This window comes from Cibotium barometz, chromosome 27 (genome assembly GCF_041138505.1).
Source record: "Cibotium barometz isolate CiBa-2024 chromosome 27, ASM4113850v1, whole genome shotgun sequence".
NCBI classification, from domain to species: domain Eukaryota; kingdom Viridiplantae; phylum Streptophyta; class Polypodiopsida; order Cyatheales; family Cibotiaceae; genus Cibotium; species Cibotium barometz.
The window spans coordinates 50,241,606-50,260,639 of record NC_141072.1 but is presented as its reverse complement, the minus strand read 5'-3'; the positions used below and the strand labels follow the sequence as shown (position 1 = coordinate 50,260,639).

At 42.1% G+C, this 19,034-nt stretch overlaps 1 protein-coding gene across 1 annotated transcript in view; it reads right to left on the bottom strand.

Annotated features, from left to right (window-relative positions):
• LOC147623491 (GDT1-like protein 5) overlaps positions 1 to 9,950 on the bottom strand; it is a 66,990-nt gene extending 57,040 nt beyond the window's left edge. Inside the window, exon 1 of the mRNA XM_086821656.1 lies at positions 9,817 to 9,950. Within this exon, the coding sequence (XP_086677782.1) occupies positions 9,817 to 9,837 (21 nt within the window). The 5' untranslated portion in view covers positions 9,838 to 9,950. The remainder of the gene's footprint in view (positions 1 to 9,816) is intronic.
• Between the last annotated feature and the right edge of the window lie 9,084 nt (positions 9,951 to 19,034).

The following is a 19,034-nucleotide window of genomic DNA, read 5'->3' as shown; positions in this document are numbered from 1 at the left end:
ACATCTTCATGCAGCTTTGTCTTCGCTAACCACTCTCAATATCATGTTGCATGAGACATGAGAGTGCTCACGGGGTGCTATACATGCGAGGGGGGGACCAGCAGTCTGAGATTGTCCGACATCAACACTTCTTGATTCAGGCTTCAGTACATCTATTTGGTCCACCTCCTCTTTCAGATTTTATAAATAATATATTCTTTTTTATTATTATCTATGCTTTATTTTTTACCCAATAATTTGTATGGGACTAGACACTGCTCCGGAGTCCAGAGTAAGACCTTCCCATACATTCACTTCTACTTCGTGTTAATGGTTTGTTTCACCATTAACCCAAAGTGTTGCATGCGCAGTAGCCTTGTTGTACTGATCCACAGGCACTTGCACCTTCTACTGCGAACAAAGATGCTTAACTTAACTGATAAAGACCAAAAGAGAAGAGAGAGAGGTGCTAATTTTTTGTATTTATTATACACCGAAAATGATGTATGAGACTTATGTACAATGCATGAATACTACTACTGCACTTCTACTTGACTGTAGCTAACTTCTGTAAACTTCTATTGACTATGTTGACCCACTCCCTTGTGGGGGAGAAGATGGTGACCTAACTACATGTCCTATCTGATGATTAATCAAGGATTAAGACTGTTCATGCTTGAGATTAGCCATGGCACAGGCATGCACGTGACATTCCCTCCTACTGAACTTGATGACGGGGTGGACACTTTGTCATCCTTCCTCCCTGGACTACTGACTTTGAGTTTGACTGATATTTTTGTTTGAACACCTTCCACTCCTGATCTCCACTTCCAAGTCTTGCTGAAGAACTCAGCATCTGTTCCATTGTTGTCCCCGACAGAAGCTGTCGGACCTCATATTCATGTAGAATGCTGCATAAATTCTTGCGCTTCTTATATTGTGCCGTCCACTTTTGTTGTCCTTGTGACACAAAGGGGGGTTTGTTAGTATCTCTTTTGGTATTGTGTGTGTCCGCCCATGTGTGAATGGTCACTTGTTCATTCATCTATGCTCTACCTAGGTCTGCGTAAGATCATCCCCTAGGTATATCTTCTCCCCTACGAGAGAGAGAGAGAGAGAGAGAATTAGATTTTTTCCCCTTTCGTCTCTTTCCATGCATTGACTTCAACCCAAAAAAAAAAAAACAACAGATAAGAGAGTAGGTGAGGATGTCACACATTGGGTTGCCCACATCCTTTTCCCCTCCTCACCGCATGCGCGAGTGCGTACATTCTTGGAAGAGTGACAATTGCTTGTGCTTGGTGACACTTGGCTGCCAGCATGACGATTTGGGCTCTTAATTTTCTCAATCAGCACCAACTAAATATGGCCAATCTTGGCTACCCCATCCTGGGCTCTCCCACACTTAACTCAAAAAAAAACTATTTTTTATTGCATCCATCACCTACTAGCAAAAAACCCAAAACAAAAAAAAAAAGCTAACGTGAACATCAGATGGAACGCAACGGTGCACCATTGCTAGCCTCTACCAACAAGTTAAGCACGAGTGAATGTCGCATGCACCATTGTCCTACGTGGACATTCTACAGCTTCTAGGAAATCAGTCACCTATTCTGATGTGCCAACAACATGTTGTGAGCCCTAGTCCAATGAACAAGTCGCCAAGCACATCTACGTTTAGGATTGGTGTCCGTTGTGCCTGTGGCACAAGTCCATGTAACCCTCTTTGCAAGTTGTATAATGCTCTACTGGCCAACCAGGCACTTCTTAGACTATTTGGTCGGGCGCCCGAGGAAGTTGTATAATGTTGTACTGGCCAACCACGCACTTATTAGACTATTTGGTCAGGTGCCCGGGGAAGCCCAAGTGTGTGTCAAGTCTTTGTCCGAGCCTTGGGCAAATGTGTGGTGTCAAAGTGTCAAAAGGCCAGCCATTTATATGGTCAAAAGCCTTAGTCTTTGGGGGGCCATGGGCCAACCCATGGGCACCCTTGGTTTGGACCCAAAACGGGCTGATGGAGGTCGCCTATATAAAGAGACTTGAAGGGCACATCTTTTGAGAGCAATCTTATCAGATTGCCTCACAATTGACTAGTGTCGGCCATCGAGCTATCATGACAAGTGACAAGTGGCACTCCAAGCTGGTGATTCATTGATGAAAGTACCTCATAGTCACAACACAATGGGAACGGCATATAGGGATTAGGGATTAGGGAACGGGAACATCACGTCAACACACACTTTTTTTTTTCCATGAAAAGATCCTTTCATTAGTTATAAAAAGAAAAAAGCCCAATGGGCTACAAACCCTCTCCTGCTCATAAGAAGGTAGAGCAGAGATCCAATCAAGGCAGCTAGGGAGACTCTCCCTAGGTGCAGAAAAGTACAAATAACTGAGAGGCTATATCATACAATAGGAGGGAGGGAAATCCAAACACGTGGCCTGTAGTGCCAGCGGGGGGTACCCGCGTGTAGAGTATAGAAAGGGCCGCTGCGCCAAGTGGTGTGGAAGGCCTGGCGTCGCAAGATCGCTCGATCCGAGTCGCCCCAGATGCGGTCATACTGGCGTCGTAGGGTGGGAATCAACTCTTGCCAGATAGCGTGATAATGGGTGGCCAACCCTACAACCAAGGGCCTAAACATGAGGAAAAAATAAGGTGCTGCCCGGGATAAATCTGGGCACCCCTGATACACAACTTGGGCACACTACCAGGAGATGAATAATGCTAGCACCCCCTCTCAGATCCTGGGAGTGAAACCGGTCCAAGGAGCTCGAAAAGGAAACCTCCAAAGCAAGTCGAAAAGTCGATCTGCTCCCGCCTTTGCCACTTGCTCCAAGAAACTGCTCCCGATCCAGAAGGCCAACAAAATCCAAAGAATGAACCACCAGATGTCCATATCTCCAACCCAATCTATATCACACCTGTCACACAATGTGCTCCCTCTTCAACCCAAGAAAGGATGTCGTCTGACTCTACCTCCAAGAAAAAAAAAATTTGCTCCTTAGAGAACACCGCCAAACTGTCTCCCTGTTGGCACCCCCTCTAGACACCCTAGAAATATCTACATCAGCCCTGGTACTCAAGCCTCCAACTCTGAGCTTGTTGAGCACCAATCTCCAAATACAAGGTTTCCGGATCTCCATGTATCCCTCGGTCCACGAATGCCTCTCTGTCTTGCTAACACTCCAAGTGGAAGAAGCATACCTCCAATACTGTAGCTGACAATCCTGCTGGCACCTGACCTTTAAAACCTGTATCCATAACTCGCCGTCGCGTGATGGGACTACTACTCACACACCCCTATGAGTCACCCAATCACATGGCAACACCCCCTAAGCTCTTTGGTGTTAACTATGGCACTGAGCTCAAGAAAGCTCTCCTGCCAAAACCTGACACCCCCAGCTGGCAAGCTCCCAACCAACTAGTCACATGTCCATGTGGAACCAAACATCCACAACTCATCATCCCAAAGCACAATCTGATGTCAATCATCTACTCCAAACTGCTGCTCCACTGGTACCTACTTGCACCCAATGAACCCGTACACCTACCATGCATCCTGTACCCATTCTGCAACTAAGCAAGTACCAGTGAACCTCGACAACACCTTTCGTCACCAAGTGACCTAGCCTACAATTGCATGAATGCCGATATCACCCTGTACACCAAGCTCCCAAATCAATGCTTATCCTAGGGATGAAGACTCGTGTGCCTATATCCTGTAATCCAGAAGGCCATCTTCCTAGGGAATAGGAGTGGCTCACTGCCAAGTAACCACATCCCCCTCTAAAGGTGAACACCCTGAGAACCTAAAGGAAACACCTGTACACCAGCAAAACTATGCTGAACTGGCACAAACTCATAGACCCCCTCTGCTGTCGAGAAAGGACTGACTGTCTTCCACACACACCTCGAGGATGAGAATCCAACTGTGCACCCATGAGTCTGAAAACTCTGACAAAGCAAAGATTGGCCGAGCAAGGGCTCAAGGCCATGTGGGAAGGCACCATTACTGAAAAAGAACACCTGCCTCCACTGCCTCCAAGAACGCAGATGAGATAATGCAAAAAACGCTGCTGTAAACAGCCAGCAGCACGTGTACCAAGAAGAAGAAAGGGAAGAGGAAAACACAGCAACTTCAGCACCTCCTCTGGCTGCCCCAGATCTGCAGAAAACACAGCCAGGGTGTCTCCCCTGCTTGCTGCCCCATATCTGCAGAAAACGCAGCCAGGCTGTCTGCCCTGCTTGCTCCCCCATATCTGCAGAAAACGCAGCCAGGGTGTCTCCCCTGCTTGCTACCCCAACTCTGCAAAACGCAGCCAGTAGGGACTGCCATGTACCTCTTTCAGCCGCCTAGACAAGGCCAAAACGCTCCCTCCTCCTCTGCAAACAGCAGTATAGAAAAACACAGAAATCCTTCTCTCTAAAAAAAATGCCAGAACACCTTCCATAGAAGAGCCTCAACCCGGTGCTCTGATACCATGTCAAAAGTGCGCAGCGGAACGCGTAAGACATAGGCACAGAGAGAAGGAAAACAAATCTGCATAATGATGAAGAAGCAATGATACAATTAGCCCTGTGCAAGGGGTGGTCCCCGTATGTGTGGGCATGATGAACTACTCCCCTAAGGAAGGACACGGGCCTGGAAGCCCCTGTCAAAGTGAGTACATATGAGGAGGAGGCAAGCCTTATATAGCCCCAAGATAAGCTGGCCGACTTGCTCCAGAAAAGTCTCACGACTGGACAAAAATAAACATGTGATAATGGGTGGCCAACCCTACAACCGAGGGCCTAAACATGAGGAAAAAATAAGGTGCTGCCCGGGATAAATCTGGGCACCCCTAATACACAACTTGGGCACACTACCAAGAGATGAATAATGCTAACAGTTTCCCCATCATGCAAGAGGAACAAATGTGTGGGAGAGCTCTCAACTCTGGAAGTCCACTAACAAGTTGCTTGGAATGAAGCTTTTGCAAAGCGGTAATAGGCACATGACCAAAACGTGAATGCCACAAAGAAGTATCTGCAATAGAAACTAAGGCATGGGAGGGAGAGAAAAGCTGATGAAGATGAGATTCCAAGGAAGAAAACTGAGAAGAGAAGTTGGTGATCTTGTAGAGGCCTTCATCATGAACACCATTAGCCACAACCGTAAGAGTCCTCCGATCAATCACCTCATCATCGAAATAAATGCCAAGTCCCTTCCGAGCAGCCATGTTCCCTGAAAACAAATTCTTCGAAATACGTGGCACATGTAAAACATCATGTAAAGTAGCAGAGGAACCAAAAGAAATGTTACCAGCTCCATGGACAGGTAAGAAGGAGTCATCTCCAATGCGTACAGAAGAAGAAAGTGGCTTGTAATCCTCCATAATGTGGGAATGTTTGGTCATATGTGCCAAAGCGCCGCTATCACCAATCCACTCAATTTCTTCATGTGTGGCACTCACCTCTGCATCAGAAGTGATCTCTGTGACCACAAGGAAGGAATCCTGTGAAGAAACGGGAGTATCTGTAACTACCATGTATGCCACTTTGGCATTGCCCTCCTCTGGAACCTTGTCCTTGCCTTTGTCCTTGGAATCTTTGTCAGCATCTTTGGAGGTCTCCTTGGCTTTGTACTTGGCTTTGGCGGCTTTGGAATCATTACGCTTTGCAAAACACCAAGCCTCCGTATGGCCAGGCCTGCCACGATAGGCACACTCCTCCTCTTTGGAACCTTTGGATTCCTTAGAATCCTTGCTTTTGCCCTTCTCGCTTTTGTTGTTGCTGCCTCCTTTGTCTCCTTTGGACTTGCCCTTACTTTGGGCAACAAAGGCAGAATCTGTCTTCCCTTTGCCTCTCAATAAACATTTGTCATGTAAGTAAGTCACAGAGGGCCACACACCTGCTCCTTCAAAAGCAATTGCGTATAAAACGACCAAGTATGGTAGTTGGTAGCAGTTAGCTTCATGGAATCACTCACTTGAGGGGGCGAATAGGATGGCACATGGGAAGGGGTTGGGATGAGAGTTTGTGGGAGGGGAGAAACAAGAGAAGTGGTGATGGTGGGGAATATGGAAGGAAAAGAAGCAGGAATTTGGAAATAAGGTAGAGAAACAGGAAGCTGGGAAGAAGAAGCCTGTGAAGTTGGGGCTTGGGATCGGAGAGAAGAAAAGAGAATCCCCGAGAGAGAATAATGACTATGACCAAAAGCCATATCCTCGAATAACGCAGCAGAATCCTCCTCTTCAACAAAGCTGATCAGAAAATCAGCAAACTCCTCCTCGAAAGCTGAGTGCAGCCAAGAAAAAGGAAGGAGAAGAAGGGATGGGAGGGTAGGAAACCAAAAGGAGAGGTAAGAAATGACTCCCCTGGGTTAAAAACCTTGTTGTAGCACCAAAATACGGGCTGAGATCTGAAAACGCAGATCTCAGGCTGAAAACGCAGCACCTCTGTGGAAAACGCAGGTCCTCAAAATAAAAGGCAGCTCCTCAGTGGAAAACGCATCTCCTCAATGGAAAACGCATCTCCACAACAGAAAACGCAGGTCCACAGCAGAAAACGCAGCTCCTTTGTAGATGTAGATGCGGTGGATCTTTGCCTAGTGCAGTAGATGTAGAAAACGCAGGTCCCTTTGCAACACTGGGCTCAGATACCATGAAATAATGGCTGTAAATCAGAAAAACAGCAGATAGATCTTGCAAAGAAACACACGTGCAAAAGAACTAAAGTAGAAAACTTGTTATCTGCTGAAGTAGAGCACGAGGGCTGCCCGTAGGTGTGCATACAACCAAAAGCAATAGCTGAATAATGATATGCTAATGCAAACCCAAGCCACCTATTTATAGGTTGGACAAGAGCTCGTCAGCCAGTATAAAAATAGTGGGCTGGCCGACTATGCAAAAAATACTAAAATAATGTCTAAAAAATAGACAAAATAGCAAAAAAATATCTAAAATAAGATGAATGCATGGCCTCATAAATCTCGCCAGATACAGCATGAAATATGCACATATATGCCCAATCTGGAGATGATAATGCCAACACACCATTCCAAACCACCCAGAACGGCATTTCCTGTTACTATGAAGTACCTACCTACAGGCTACAACCAACCTCTTCGTCGGCTACGCACGCTCCATGGCATTTACCAAGTCCATGAGAACCGCCACTTGCACACCATCAGCAAGCAAGTGGCGCCTTCCTAATATTGGCAATAAGTGGCATGTTGTCACATGCGGAAGCTCTGGGAGTCTTCTTTCAGCCCTAAACACCATCCTAGAACATGCTTAATGTAAAATGCATACAAAAGAGAGAGAAGAGAGAGAGAGAGAGATTGCACGTGTGGTGAGCTACCAAAGTAAATGCCTCTTGCCTAAAGGACCACCTTGCCACTACTGCCCAGGCTCGAAGGATCACTATACCCATGGCCACCCTACACAGAAGGCTGACACTCGGGCTTCTCCATCTACGGACTTCACTTTTCCAACAACACACCTAGTCTCAGTGGGAGAAGGAGCATGCCCCTTGTAACCACATCCAGTCCCAATTACTTTCCTTCCTTCCCTAGGAGTCTCCCCCTCACCACCCACTTCAATCATTGTTGGTGATCGACCCCCCACCTGCATGGTGATCACTCGTGCCCAAAAGAGGGCTCTAGGAGGAACATCCACTGTAAAAGTTTGTAGATACACCTCCTCCTTCCCGCAATATCGTGGACCATGCATTCCCACAAGCATACAAGGATCTCCTCACTACACAAGAGACTGCTATGCATCCTGGCTCACCATCAACACTATCACCCGTCCCAAAACCATCACCAACCTCAATCCAATAGGCAGATAGGGCGGGGTTTTCCAGTGGAAGAGCTACCAAGAATAGAAGGATGACAAGTGTGGGAATTCATGAGGAGACAAAGCGATGATGACAGTCATCAGAGATCAAGGTTGCAAATAATATGTTTGAAACTATCAACGATGCCGAGTCAATGAAGCTGAGCGTGTTTGAGATGTGGTGGCTTTCTATATCCGTTGAAATACCAAAAAAGAAATTGCAAACATCCAGCCCAAACCCTACTTTTATTTCCTTTCTTAGTTATGCTTTGGACCTGAAATGTCATTATGTGGCTCACACTCTATTCGCAGGAGGGTATGGCACCGACCATACGTATGGCCTAATGTATTACCCTGGAGGAATATGGAGAACAGGAAGACGTGGACAAAAAAATAAACATCACATATCCTCCTCATCCTCTCCAGACAAGAATAAGTGCCCTCACAAAATCCAATGCCACTTTCTCTTCAAAAGATTCACAGTACTTGGATTGAGACACCATCCATGACCACAAGAAGAACAGTGGCACATAAACAACCAAGAAACCCCCTCCGATTACTGTGTTTGAAGCTGAATTGCTGATTGACGAATTGAAACAACCTTCAAATCTGACTTATAAGTTGAATCTCCCCTAAAACAGGAACTAAATTTATGTGGTTAAAAATTGGATATATACACATGCTCCAGTACCTTTGACCAATAGAAAAGCATGCCCTTCCGGGAATGTCAGGTTAATCTGGCAGGGTGCACTAACAAAACAGTGATTCTTTAAGCCACACAGAGGCACAAAATTGGTAAACGCAAAGAAAAGGAAGAGAAAATAACAACTTAAGACTTGATAATTTCAACCTAAACTACTCTATAATTTATATTACTGGATTGAATAAAGACCACAATTTTAAGAAGAATCCCACTAAATCTCGTAAATAATGAAATGCTTACTGAGCTCAAAGAGCAGGGATGCGAACAAGCAAGATGTCCTCTCCTAATTGCTGAAATCTGCTTTACTAGGAAGCCTTGGACTGATATACATAAGTTGCTGCTGTTATAACTCCTTCTGAAGCCCAATTTTGTAGTTCTCATCGTCTCTCAGGCTAGCTACTCCAAAAGACTCATAGAAAATGTATAGAATGGGGAGGGAGGAAATTTAAGTATAGATCTCCAGGTCTACTTGCATTAGTTTGTGTCAGTGTGCATAACTTGCATTCATTGCTTTAACACTGGGCCTTTTGTTGCCCATTAAGACACCCTACCTCACACTCACAGCGTATTTAGTCCCTTAATAGGTTAGAACTAGCTACATGAGCTAAATCATTTGCAAAACCCTGGTGGCCCCGGCATGACACTCATCTCAGTGTTGAAGCTGACGCATGTGACATCTTGAGTCCAAGCAGCTGACAAAAGGCATGTTGTCCCTGACGCATTTTATATTAATTTTTTAAAAATCTTGGTCGTGCAGTAATATAAGAATCAGTAGGCATGTGTCTCTATTTTCGGTGTAGCATATGTCTTCCTTTGCATGTATGTTTGCATCAACTTGAAGTTAAAAAGGTCAGTTAACAAGAGAGTCAGACACTCTAAAAACCTTTGGATTTGAAGCTCTACAAGTTTTAATTCTTGGAATAAGCTGAAAGCCATTGTTGACATAACAGTGCCTTTTGTTACTCGAACCAGTGTTGGGAAAACCTCTTGCCCGAGTAACAAGGACAAAAATACCATGGAACCTGAAGCACACAAGTTCCGAAGAGTGTGGTAGAGAGGAGAGAGAAATCATAATCCTCCTCAAAATCTAGATCTGCAATCTCCCTTCCGATCTTTGGAGGTCTTGACTATAATTCTTTTAACCTCTCGAGGCAAACATTTGGGAAGAAGAAACCCACAAAGAAGGTTCCTCTGTAGAAGGCTACAATCACAGTAATTCAGCTAACATGTAGCTAGGCAATAAAAACGCAAGGCGCGCGCACATACACACACACAGCCACGATTCAAAAAAAAGGGACGCTTTTACAAGAGCCAACCTCAATCACAGACACGCCCATGGCGTGGTCGAGGAGGAGACCTTTTCTCACAGCAGCTACTTCTGCTGCTCCATCTTCGATTATCGATTCTTATAAGCTTAATCGAATCTTCTTCTTTTTCTTTAATAGTTAAGCGCATTACCTATGCAAGTTATCGGCGTCCGGACAAGGTTCCCTTGTTAGGCCGGACAAGTACACAAAATCCATGGCAGGGTCTTAAGTTAGAACCCTCGCTACTCTTGACACATTATTTCAACAAAATATATAAGTTTGTTTACAGGCTTACGCGGTGTTCATGAGGTTGTTAGGGAGATGGTATAGGGAGGCCGGGAGCCCCCTTCCGACCGGAAAGGCCTCCCAACGGCCTTTCCCGACCGTCATGGTACTGGGGGAGTGGGAGGTCAAGCGAGGTGGGCGGGGGCTCAAGGTCCAATGTCAAACTTGCTCACTCGCGGAGCGCGGGGAAGCAGCGACATGGAGGGGAGAAAGGCGGAAGTGTTGGTCCTTGCAGCTCATCAATTGCTTCGCGTTCAAGGAGAAGTACATCCCCACCTGCTGATGTGGAAAGATCTCTAGCGTTCCACAGCTGATGTGGTGAAATCCAGTTTGATTCCACCTGCTGATGTGTGCTTGATTGATTGGTTGGATGGGTCATGCAGTCGAAGGGCTGACGTGTCAAAATCTCCTTGATTATGTGGGTTGCTTATGTGATTAAAAAGACATTTGATTGAACGGTCTGGATCATCCCTCCCACGACCCCAAACCATGACGGACAAAGAAGACTCCATGTCCACTAAAATGAGTGGGAGATCCCCCTTTCTCTCCCTTTTCTCGATGACTATAATAGTTCCCCTGAGTGGGTGGAGAGATGGCCAATGAGACTCCCCATCCATGAAAATAAGCAAGGGAGACCCCCCCCTCTAGCAAGATTCTCCCTCTTTTTTCAATTTGTGTAAAGCACCTAAGGTTACTGCTCTAACAAAGATTAGAACTACATAGGGAACTTCCAAGAAGATTTGCAATGTGGGTTGTAAATTTTGTCTAATTCACTGCTAGAGTGCTCACCCATACATAGGGCGAAGGAGGATGTGCGCTCATCAACTCTATATACACCCTAATAAGAGAATTTGCAATGGTAATAGAGGGTAGCTATGGGTGTGCACTTACAACTCAAGTTGCTTATGGACTACCCATTAATCATAATGCTTCCTTGCCTAGGATTTAGATATGTAAGCACCCTTAGAAGCTAGGGGGTGAGTCACATGCAAAGAAGGTGTGGTGGATCATGGGAAAGTCCCCACGTGAGTGTATTGCTTGGGCTCATGCTTTTGAAAACACACCCTCTTTAGTATCATCATAATGCTTCCTCGCCCAAGATTTAGATATTTAAGCAACCTGAGAAGCTAGAGGGTGAGCAGCATACAAAGAAGGCGTGGTGCGTCATGGGAAAATGCCCACACAAGTATTGCTTGAGCTCGCGCCTTTGAAAGCACACCCTTTTTAGTCTCTCCTCCATTGTCTTTATTGTGCTCTATAATAATCACATGCTTTGCTTTTAAAAAAATGTGAGAGGAACATTAACCAAAATTAGCCTACACTAAGCTATATTGCTAAGGAGAAATTAGAAGGAAGCATACACAAAAACCAATAAGTATTAGTATTATTAGGACATTGACTTTTTATGTCTTTAACATGTGATAAAGCTCTTAGTCATTTGTAATAAACATTTGCAAACTGGACTATAGCTTGTAAGAGCATGACCTTTAGAAAACTCGGTTTAGCTACCATGCCCTTTCAATGTTGTATTCACGAAGAAAAGTGATTAGATGTCAATGATAAGATGATGCCTCAAATAATGTGGTTGGGGGGAATGGAGAAAAGGGGGTTTTACAAAGTAATATGTAGATATGGTTCCAAATTTCTCAAGTACGATTACAAAGTAATGGGCACAATAACTATCTCAATCCTTAGGTCAATGAAGTAAAAAGAATAGAGATCTAAAGAAGAGTGATGCCTTACGTTTGTTGTGCTCGATGTTGGCGGCATGTACTTGGCTCCCATTTTGAAGAGATTTGATGAATGGATTGAAGTGCTCAATGTCGGTGGCATGTACTTGGCTCCCATTTTGAAGAGATTTAATGAATGGATTGAAGTGATTTGTAAGTATATGTGCCAAAGCCTCTTCTTTTGAATTGAATTTTTGGTTATCTTACTTATCAAATTATGGAGTTAATTCTTTAGTTTGGTCCTCCCTAAGCACCATGAACTCTATCAGTGAAATGGTTCTTTTGCCAATTCTGTAGTAGCACATTTGGAATCTAGATCAATGGTAATCGAGTGCCCAATAATAAGGAAGTCATGATGAGAAAAAGTAAAACAAATAGGGATGGCATGTGAGGTGAAGACCAATAAAAGGATGTGACTAGGCAACTAGAGATGAGAAGAACCTAAAAGGATGTGACTAGGCAACTAGAGATGAGAAGAACCTAAATATAAACATGTCTGAATCCACATGCAAAAACTTCTTTGTGATTCAAGCATTTTATTTGAATAAGACTTGAAGTATAGGAAAGAAAAGACAATGGCCTTTTTAATCTAGACTATTTCTACTCTCGTAACCTAGCTACAAAATTATAAGTCAATCTATTTCTTGCCCAATTAAACAAGAAATCTTCATTTCTTATATGGCAGAAATTTAAATTTCTAATTATTATATTATAACATAGGTATCACCCTTGACAATTCTACTTCTATCACTCACCCTAGCTTACACTAATTTAATATAAGGTTTAGACTTTCATAATCATTCCCTTAATGACGTGTGTAATCAAAAGACTTTGATACTCACTACTAGAATCACGGTACCATACCCTTGACAATTTTACATCTATCACTTACCCTAGCTAACATTGATTAAATATAGGATTTAGACTTTCGTAATCGTTCCCTTAATGAGATTTGTACATCAAAGACATTGATACTCACTTCTTTGCATATTATTGAAGACACTCTCATATAAGTCCTAGTATGAAACCCATGGTAATGCTATGCCATTCATCCACATGCAAAAATTACACACAAATATGACTTAGCTCAAAAGCACCCAACACAAAGTTTGATGTTTACAAACAGTAATACTACAACTCAAATGACCTATGTGTAAATTGATCATGGGAGATCAAAGAAGATTTTTGCAAGAGAGGTTGAGGAGCCTCATCCACATTCCCCATGATAGATTTTTGCAAGAGAGGTTGAGTAGCCTCATCCACATTACCCACATGATAGATTTTTGCAAGAGAGGTTGGGACTCAAAGGTGTATCACAACATAGGCAACTCTGGAGGTGATGTGTTAGAGAAGAGAACATGTCCTCCACTTACACACACCTCACTCCGTTAGACCTATGTTCCCATATTATCCACACCTCACTCCCTTAGACCTATGTTCCCATATTCTCCACACCTACAATTAACAAAAGGTCCTCATTCATTAACTCTCACTCTCTCTCTCTCTCTCTCTCTCTCTCTCTCTCTCTCTCACACACACACACACACACACACACACACACACACACACACACACACACACATGCACTCACGCACACGCATGCACACACACACACACACACACATTGGGTAAAGCATTTATGCAAATGCTAGGCTATTAAAATGGTAGGTGGGCCCAACAAGGGAAGGGTGAATAGGCTAATGAATGGAGGGCAGGTGGGAGTGAGGTGCCTTTCAACGTGGAAGGCTACCAATAAAGTGTTAAGAGTCTACGTGCATTTAAGCTATATGTGCATTTAAGTTACTAGTGTTTATAGTTTATAAAATATATCGATATTTGTCTATTATTAAAGAAATATATATTTGAAAAGTATATATAAAATCTCACTTTGTATTAATGAAAATACTACATTCTAATACATATATTTTAACTTTATCTTTATTTTATTATATGGATAAGAGTGTTAGTATTCCTTAGCTTTATGTGGACCATTTTAGGATGCCCACGACCTATGTTTAGGATGCCCTTCTTTTATACACCGAACCACACTCTATAGTATCCCACATACTTTTAAATTATGTGGACCATTTTAGGATGCCTTCTGCTAATGTTTTAGGTTTAAGATGCCATTACTTTACATATTATAATTCTCAACACACTTTCAACCTACGATTCTTCTACTCGCAACATCACTATCCCTAACCAATCTTGCCAATGGTAAACCTAGACATGGTAATTTGCACTCCCAACTTCCAATAGGAATGCATGGAGAGAAGCCACACAACACCACATGTGGCTTCTCTTTGTTTCCTTAGTAGTATAAGATTTTACAAATAATTATTTTTTAACATTTGAAAAGTCCTTATAAAATTTACAAAATAATGATTGGCCTTTATTTGGGAAAGAAAATTGTACGAATAGCATTAATATAAAATTTGACATATGATTTTTTCCACTTTTGGAGTCCTTATAAAATTTACAAAATAATGAAAAGCCTTTTTGGATGGAATTTTAGACTTTAAACAATGAAGGTGTCTTTAAAAATAAAAATAAAAACATATTGATTATTGGAGTTCAACTTTGAAAGATATATACAAATACATTTTCAAGAAAATCTTCAAGATATTGATTTTAGAGTTCAACTTTGAAAGATATGTAACAAATACATATTCAAGAAAATATTCAAAAAAACTATTATTTCATGAATGAAAGATGTGACATTTGTTTTTAATGTTGAGAGTACATCACAAAGCTCGCTTCCTAGAGGTCCACCCCTTAATTTTGCCTCTGTACAAAGGATGTAACTTGAAGTATAAATTTTGATTTAATAGAATTTTTAATATTTGAAAACTCCCTATAAAAACTACATAATATTAATCATCTTTTTTTGAAAAAGGAAGTTTAAAGGAGTGACATTCAAACTTTCAAATAGTTAAAGGGTCTCAAAAAATCTAAAAGAATATAACAAAGAAACATACAAGAGAAGGGAATGTTTAAAAAATCTCCCTTTATAAGGATACATTCAAAGGAATGTCTAAAAAGTCTCCCTTTATAAAATGGAGACTTTTCATTTTCTTATAACTTTAAGAGTACATAACAAATATTTTTTTTAAATGTCCTCCCTCCAATAATATTTTAATGGTCCCCCCTCTATAATGAACACCCCCTCCATAGTGTTTTTAAGAGTTCCCCCCTCAACTTTGAGAGCACAAAGTTTTTTTAGAGGTCCCCCCTCTAATAATGAAGGTTATAACTTGAAAATCTCTCTCTCTCTCTCTCTCTCTCTCTCTCTCTCTCTCTCTCTCTCTCTCTCTCTCTCTCTCTCTCTCTCTCTCTCTCTCCTTCCTTTATCTCATATTACTTAAAAACAAATAAGCAAAGCCTTATTAAAGTTGTATTTCACATATTGAGAAACCTATTTCTTAGCATTTATTCTCTTTTGCAGTATAATATTTATTACGAAACATAGAATAATTAATTTAATAGTTTAGAAGACATATTATTTATTACTATTATATTTGTGTTGTACATTATATAATGTTAACTTTTCTTCAAACTAATGACATATAATATTCTACCATACTAGTACTACCTACACTACCCTCCATTACCATTACGACTACATTCCTTTCTACGTTATACCCTCTAGTACAAATATAATCTTTTGTGTATAATTTTCTTTTGTATAAGCAAATGAAAAATAGACATACAAATTCAATTAATAACCCCATACATCCTTATGGAACATTAAACTCTTATATATTCTTACACAAACTCCTCCAAATGTGCTTGAGACTCATTCAAATGCATAAAACACGAAAACATTAATTGTGACCACCCAAAAATCAATCACCTATCTCTTGCCACCTGCTGCTAGTGATGGACAAAAAATGAAAAAGAAAAATAAAGAGAAAATAAATATGGTCAAAGTTCTAGTCTAAGAGTGTTGTGTAGAAAACAAAATATAACATTAAGTAATTAGCATGAAGACTACTTAGAGTTCCTTCTTGGGAGGTGTGGTAGCCCATAGCATTTTTGGCATCGATGCTTGGGAAACACCATTGTTTCTTCCATCATCTTTGAGTTTCAACTCCCATTATACATGTTTCATCATTGCCCTTGCATTCAGGTAGTGCATTGTGTAAAGAATGAATGGATAAAGTTTGAGTAGAAGTAAAGATTTGTGAGAAATTGTTTGTTCTTGTTGTGTGGGTGTGTATTTGGGTGACCTTAGAGGAAAACTACACTGTTTTTTCTTTCAAATTTTGATGTTTGTATCACCAAACTTGGTGTGAACGAGTAGAGTGATACTTATTTTTGTTTTTTCAAAAAAATCACAAAAATAAGGAGCCATTGGTTGTGAACACAATCCTCATTACTAGCATAACCATTTTGGAGCATCTGGATAGGTAATTTATACCCAATCTTCACTCTTTCGACGTGGGAGTGAACATGGGAAAGTGCAGGAAAATGGTTCATGACATGAACCATTTCCTGCTATCTCACGGCGTGAACCACTTTCGCAATCAGCACCGCAATTTGCGGGATTACCTTGCTAAAAATAGGGTACCTTATCTTGACACCTCTTACACAATGGATCCTACGGAACCTCATCCCATGAATTAGCAGAGAATAAATTAACGACTTGAAACACCCCCTGTTTCACGGCGTGAACCATTTCGATTTCACAACGTGAACTGTATACCAGCGTGAACTATTTTACACTTCACGATGTGAAACACCCCCTGTTTCATGGCGTGAACCATTTTGATTTCACGACGTGAACTGTATACCTTTTCATGGCATGAACCATTGCTTACTACTTCACGACGTGAACTATTTTTTATGGTTTCATGACGTGAACTATCAGTAGTGGATCTAGTTCACAAACCAAGGATAGTCAGATTCAAGTTAGGAAAGTGCTTTAAAATTTGCAAGTTGAGCCCAACCAACTGAGATCAGGGCACGTGGACACAAAATTCAAAGTAACCATTGAACACGTGAAAGTGCAAAAAGTAGTTCACGACGTGAACCATTTCCTCCTATCTCACGACGTGAACTGCTGCTACCTACAATCTCATGGCCTAAAAATTCAGATCAACAGAACCGTACAAAAATTCATTTGTGGTAGTGATTTAGTCTATCAAATCATATTCACATGCAATTGAGGTCTGGCAAACTCATCGGAGATGACCTTACTCCCAACAACGATAGTGTATCGAACCACCGAGGATCTTCTTATCAAAAGAGTGTTGGTTTAGGCCACTCTGTGAGCACTCAATTGAGTGTTTCAGCTCAGAGAATTCTAACCACCATTGATACAAGTAGTGAATAGTTCATGGAAGAAGGGCTACGATTCCCTAGGATTGGAGAGGAAGAAAAAACCCTCTTCCCCTACAAGATCCAGTGGTATCAGGGGATTTTTTGGTCTCCAAACCAACACAGAAGACGAAGCACAATCTGGGCGGGTGTAGGCCCATCAACCAATGCTGAACAAGGCGTAAGACCAGAAGTACCAACCTAGCCTTCGAGTTCTCGGCTGTCTAACACTGGAACTCCTAGGATGAGGAGGGCCATAAGGGATGGGGACCCAATCCAACATGTTGAGATCTTTGAGTCCACATGCAAAACCTGTGGGCCAATGAGTGATGTAACCATGATTCATGCCTTCTCAACACTGACCCTAGAAGGAAAGCATCATCAATGGTTTTGAACCCTAAAGCCAAAAGATAAGATCAATTTCACTCAGCTCAAGAATATGTTCGTGCCAAGCTTTGACCGAAGTGGTGACAGATGGATCCCTGTGGCATGGCTACATAATATCGAACAAAAAGAAAATGAGTCTATGCGAGACTATGTATCCCGGCTCAAGCACTTGAATTCAAGATGTAAACTACATGAGAGGCTAACTAATGATCAGTTATTACCCTGCTTCCACAGAGGAGTTTGAGATCACAAAATGCATGATTATCTAGTATTAGCCCCCGACCGGCTACTCTGGATGCATGTTGTAAGTTGGAAGTCGAATATGAAGACAATATGCTTGAATCAACCTAAAGATGTCAACAAAGCTTCAGCAGCAACAGCAGCAATAACTTCGTGAGTCTTGAGTCACCAAGACACAAGAACTCCGAGCAAGCAAGTTGGGAACATGAGCATGGACAACCTCAGTAATGCCATACTAGACAAGTTTAAGGTTAAGGATGGAAGAGAAGCATCAGGTCATGGGCATGCTCATCTCTACCCTCGAAGAGATTTAGTGTGGTGTTCTATGTGCAGAATGAATCACATCACTACTGAGACTGCCCTCAATTAAGAGTAAGGCCATTACTCTATTGTGCTCATTACATGAAATTAGGGACCCATGACACTTTCATGTGCAGGTATCCAAGATTCCAAACCGTAGCACAATTACTGGCACCCATTGCCAGCACCACTAATGCAAATCACTGCAAGTCAGACAAACCCATCCTATTTACCAAGAGGGATGTTATGGGTACATGATGCATTAGCTCTGCCACCACCTGTTCTACCGCCATAACCACCACAAGCTAAAATCAACCAAGTGTCGATGGAGGAGCCATCGGATGAGGGTGAGGTAGAAATCAATAGTGAGTACTATGAGGAAGCCACAGAGATTGCGCCAGAACTTTATGTCTTATAAAATAACACGCCAGTACCAGTGTTCCAAACCATAATATAAAGGTAAGGACATAAACTCAAATATGAGAAGGGGGCCACTATAATGTTTTGGTTGCAGAGTGGACCTCATCAAATAGAAGACTGTCCTATGACTTCATAAAGCCAAATTAAGGGCTAACCAGGCTAGGGATACAATGTATCCAAGAAACAAGCCGATAAGGGAAAGAGAATTGGATGTGCCTACTCCAATTATAGAAGAGTTTGAAGAAGGATCTCAAGGAGACCTTATGGTGGCAAGAATGTTTGGGGAGGTTGAGCAAGATATGCCCATTCATTCATTCCCTAGGAGTGAATATGATACACACATGTGGAAGGAGTCCTCACTTGCGAGAGAACCAAGAGACATAAGCAATCTCGCTGATGTACTATCCACTCCCGTCCAAATGCCATTAGGACAACTGTTACACAGTTTACCAACATTCTGGGTAGATATAAAAGAATGGGTAGAGGGAGGATTAAAACCAACGACCACTGCAAGGAGACCAAGTCACCTCTAGCAGAAAGAAACTT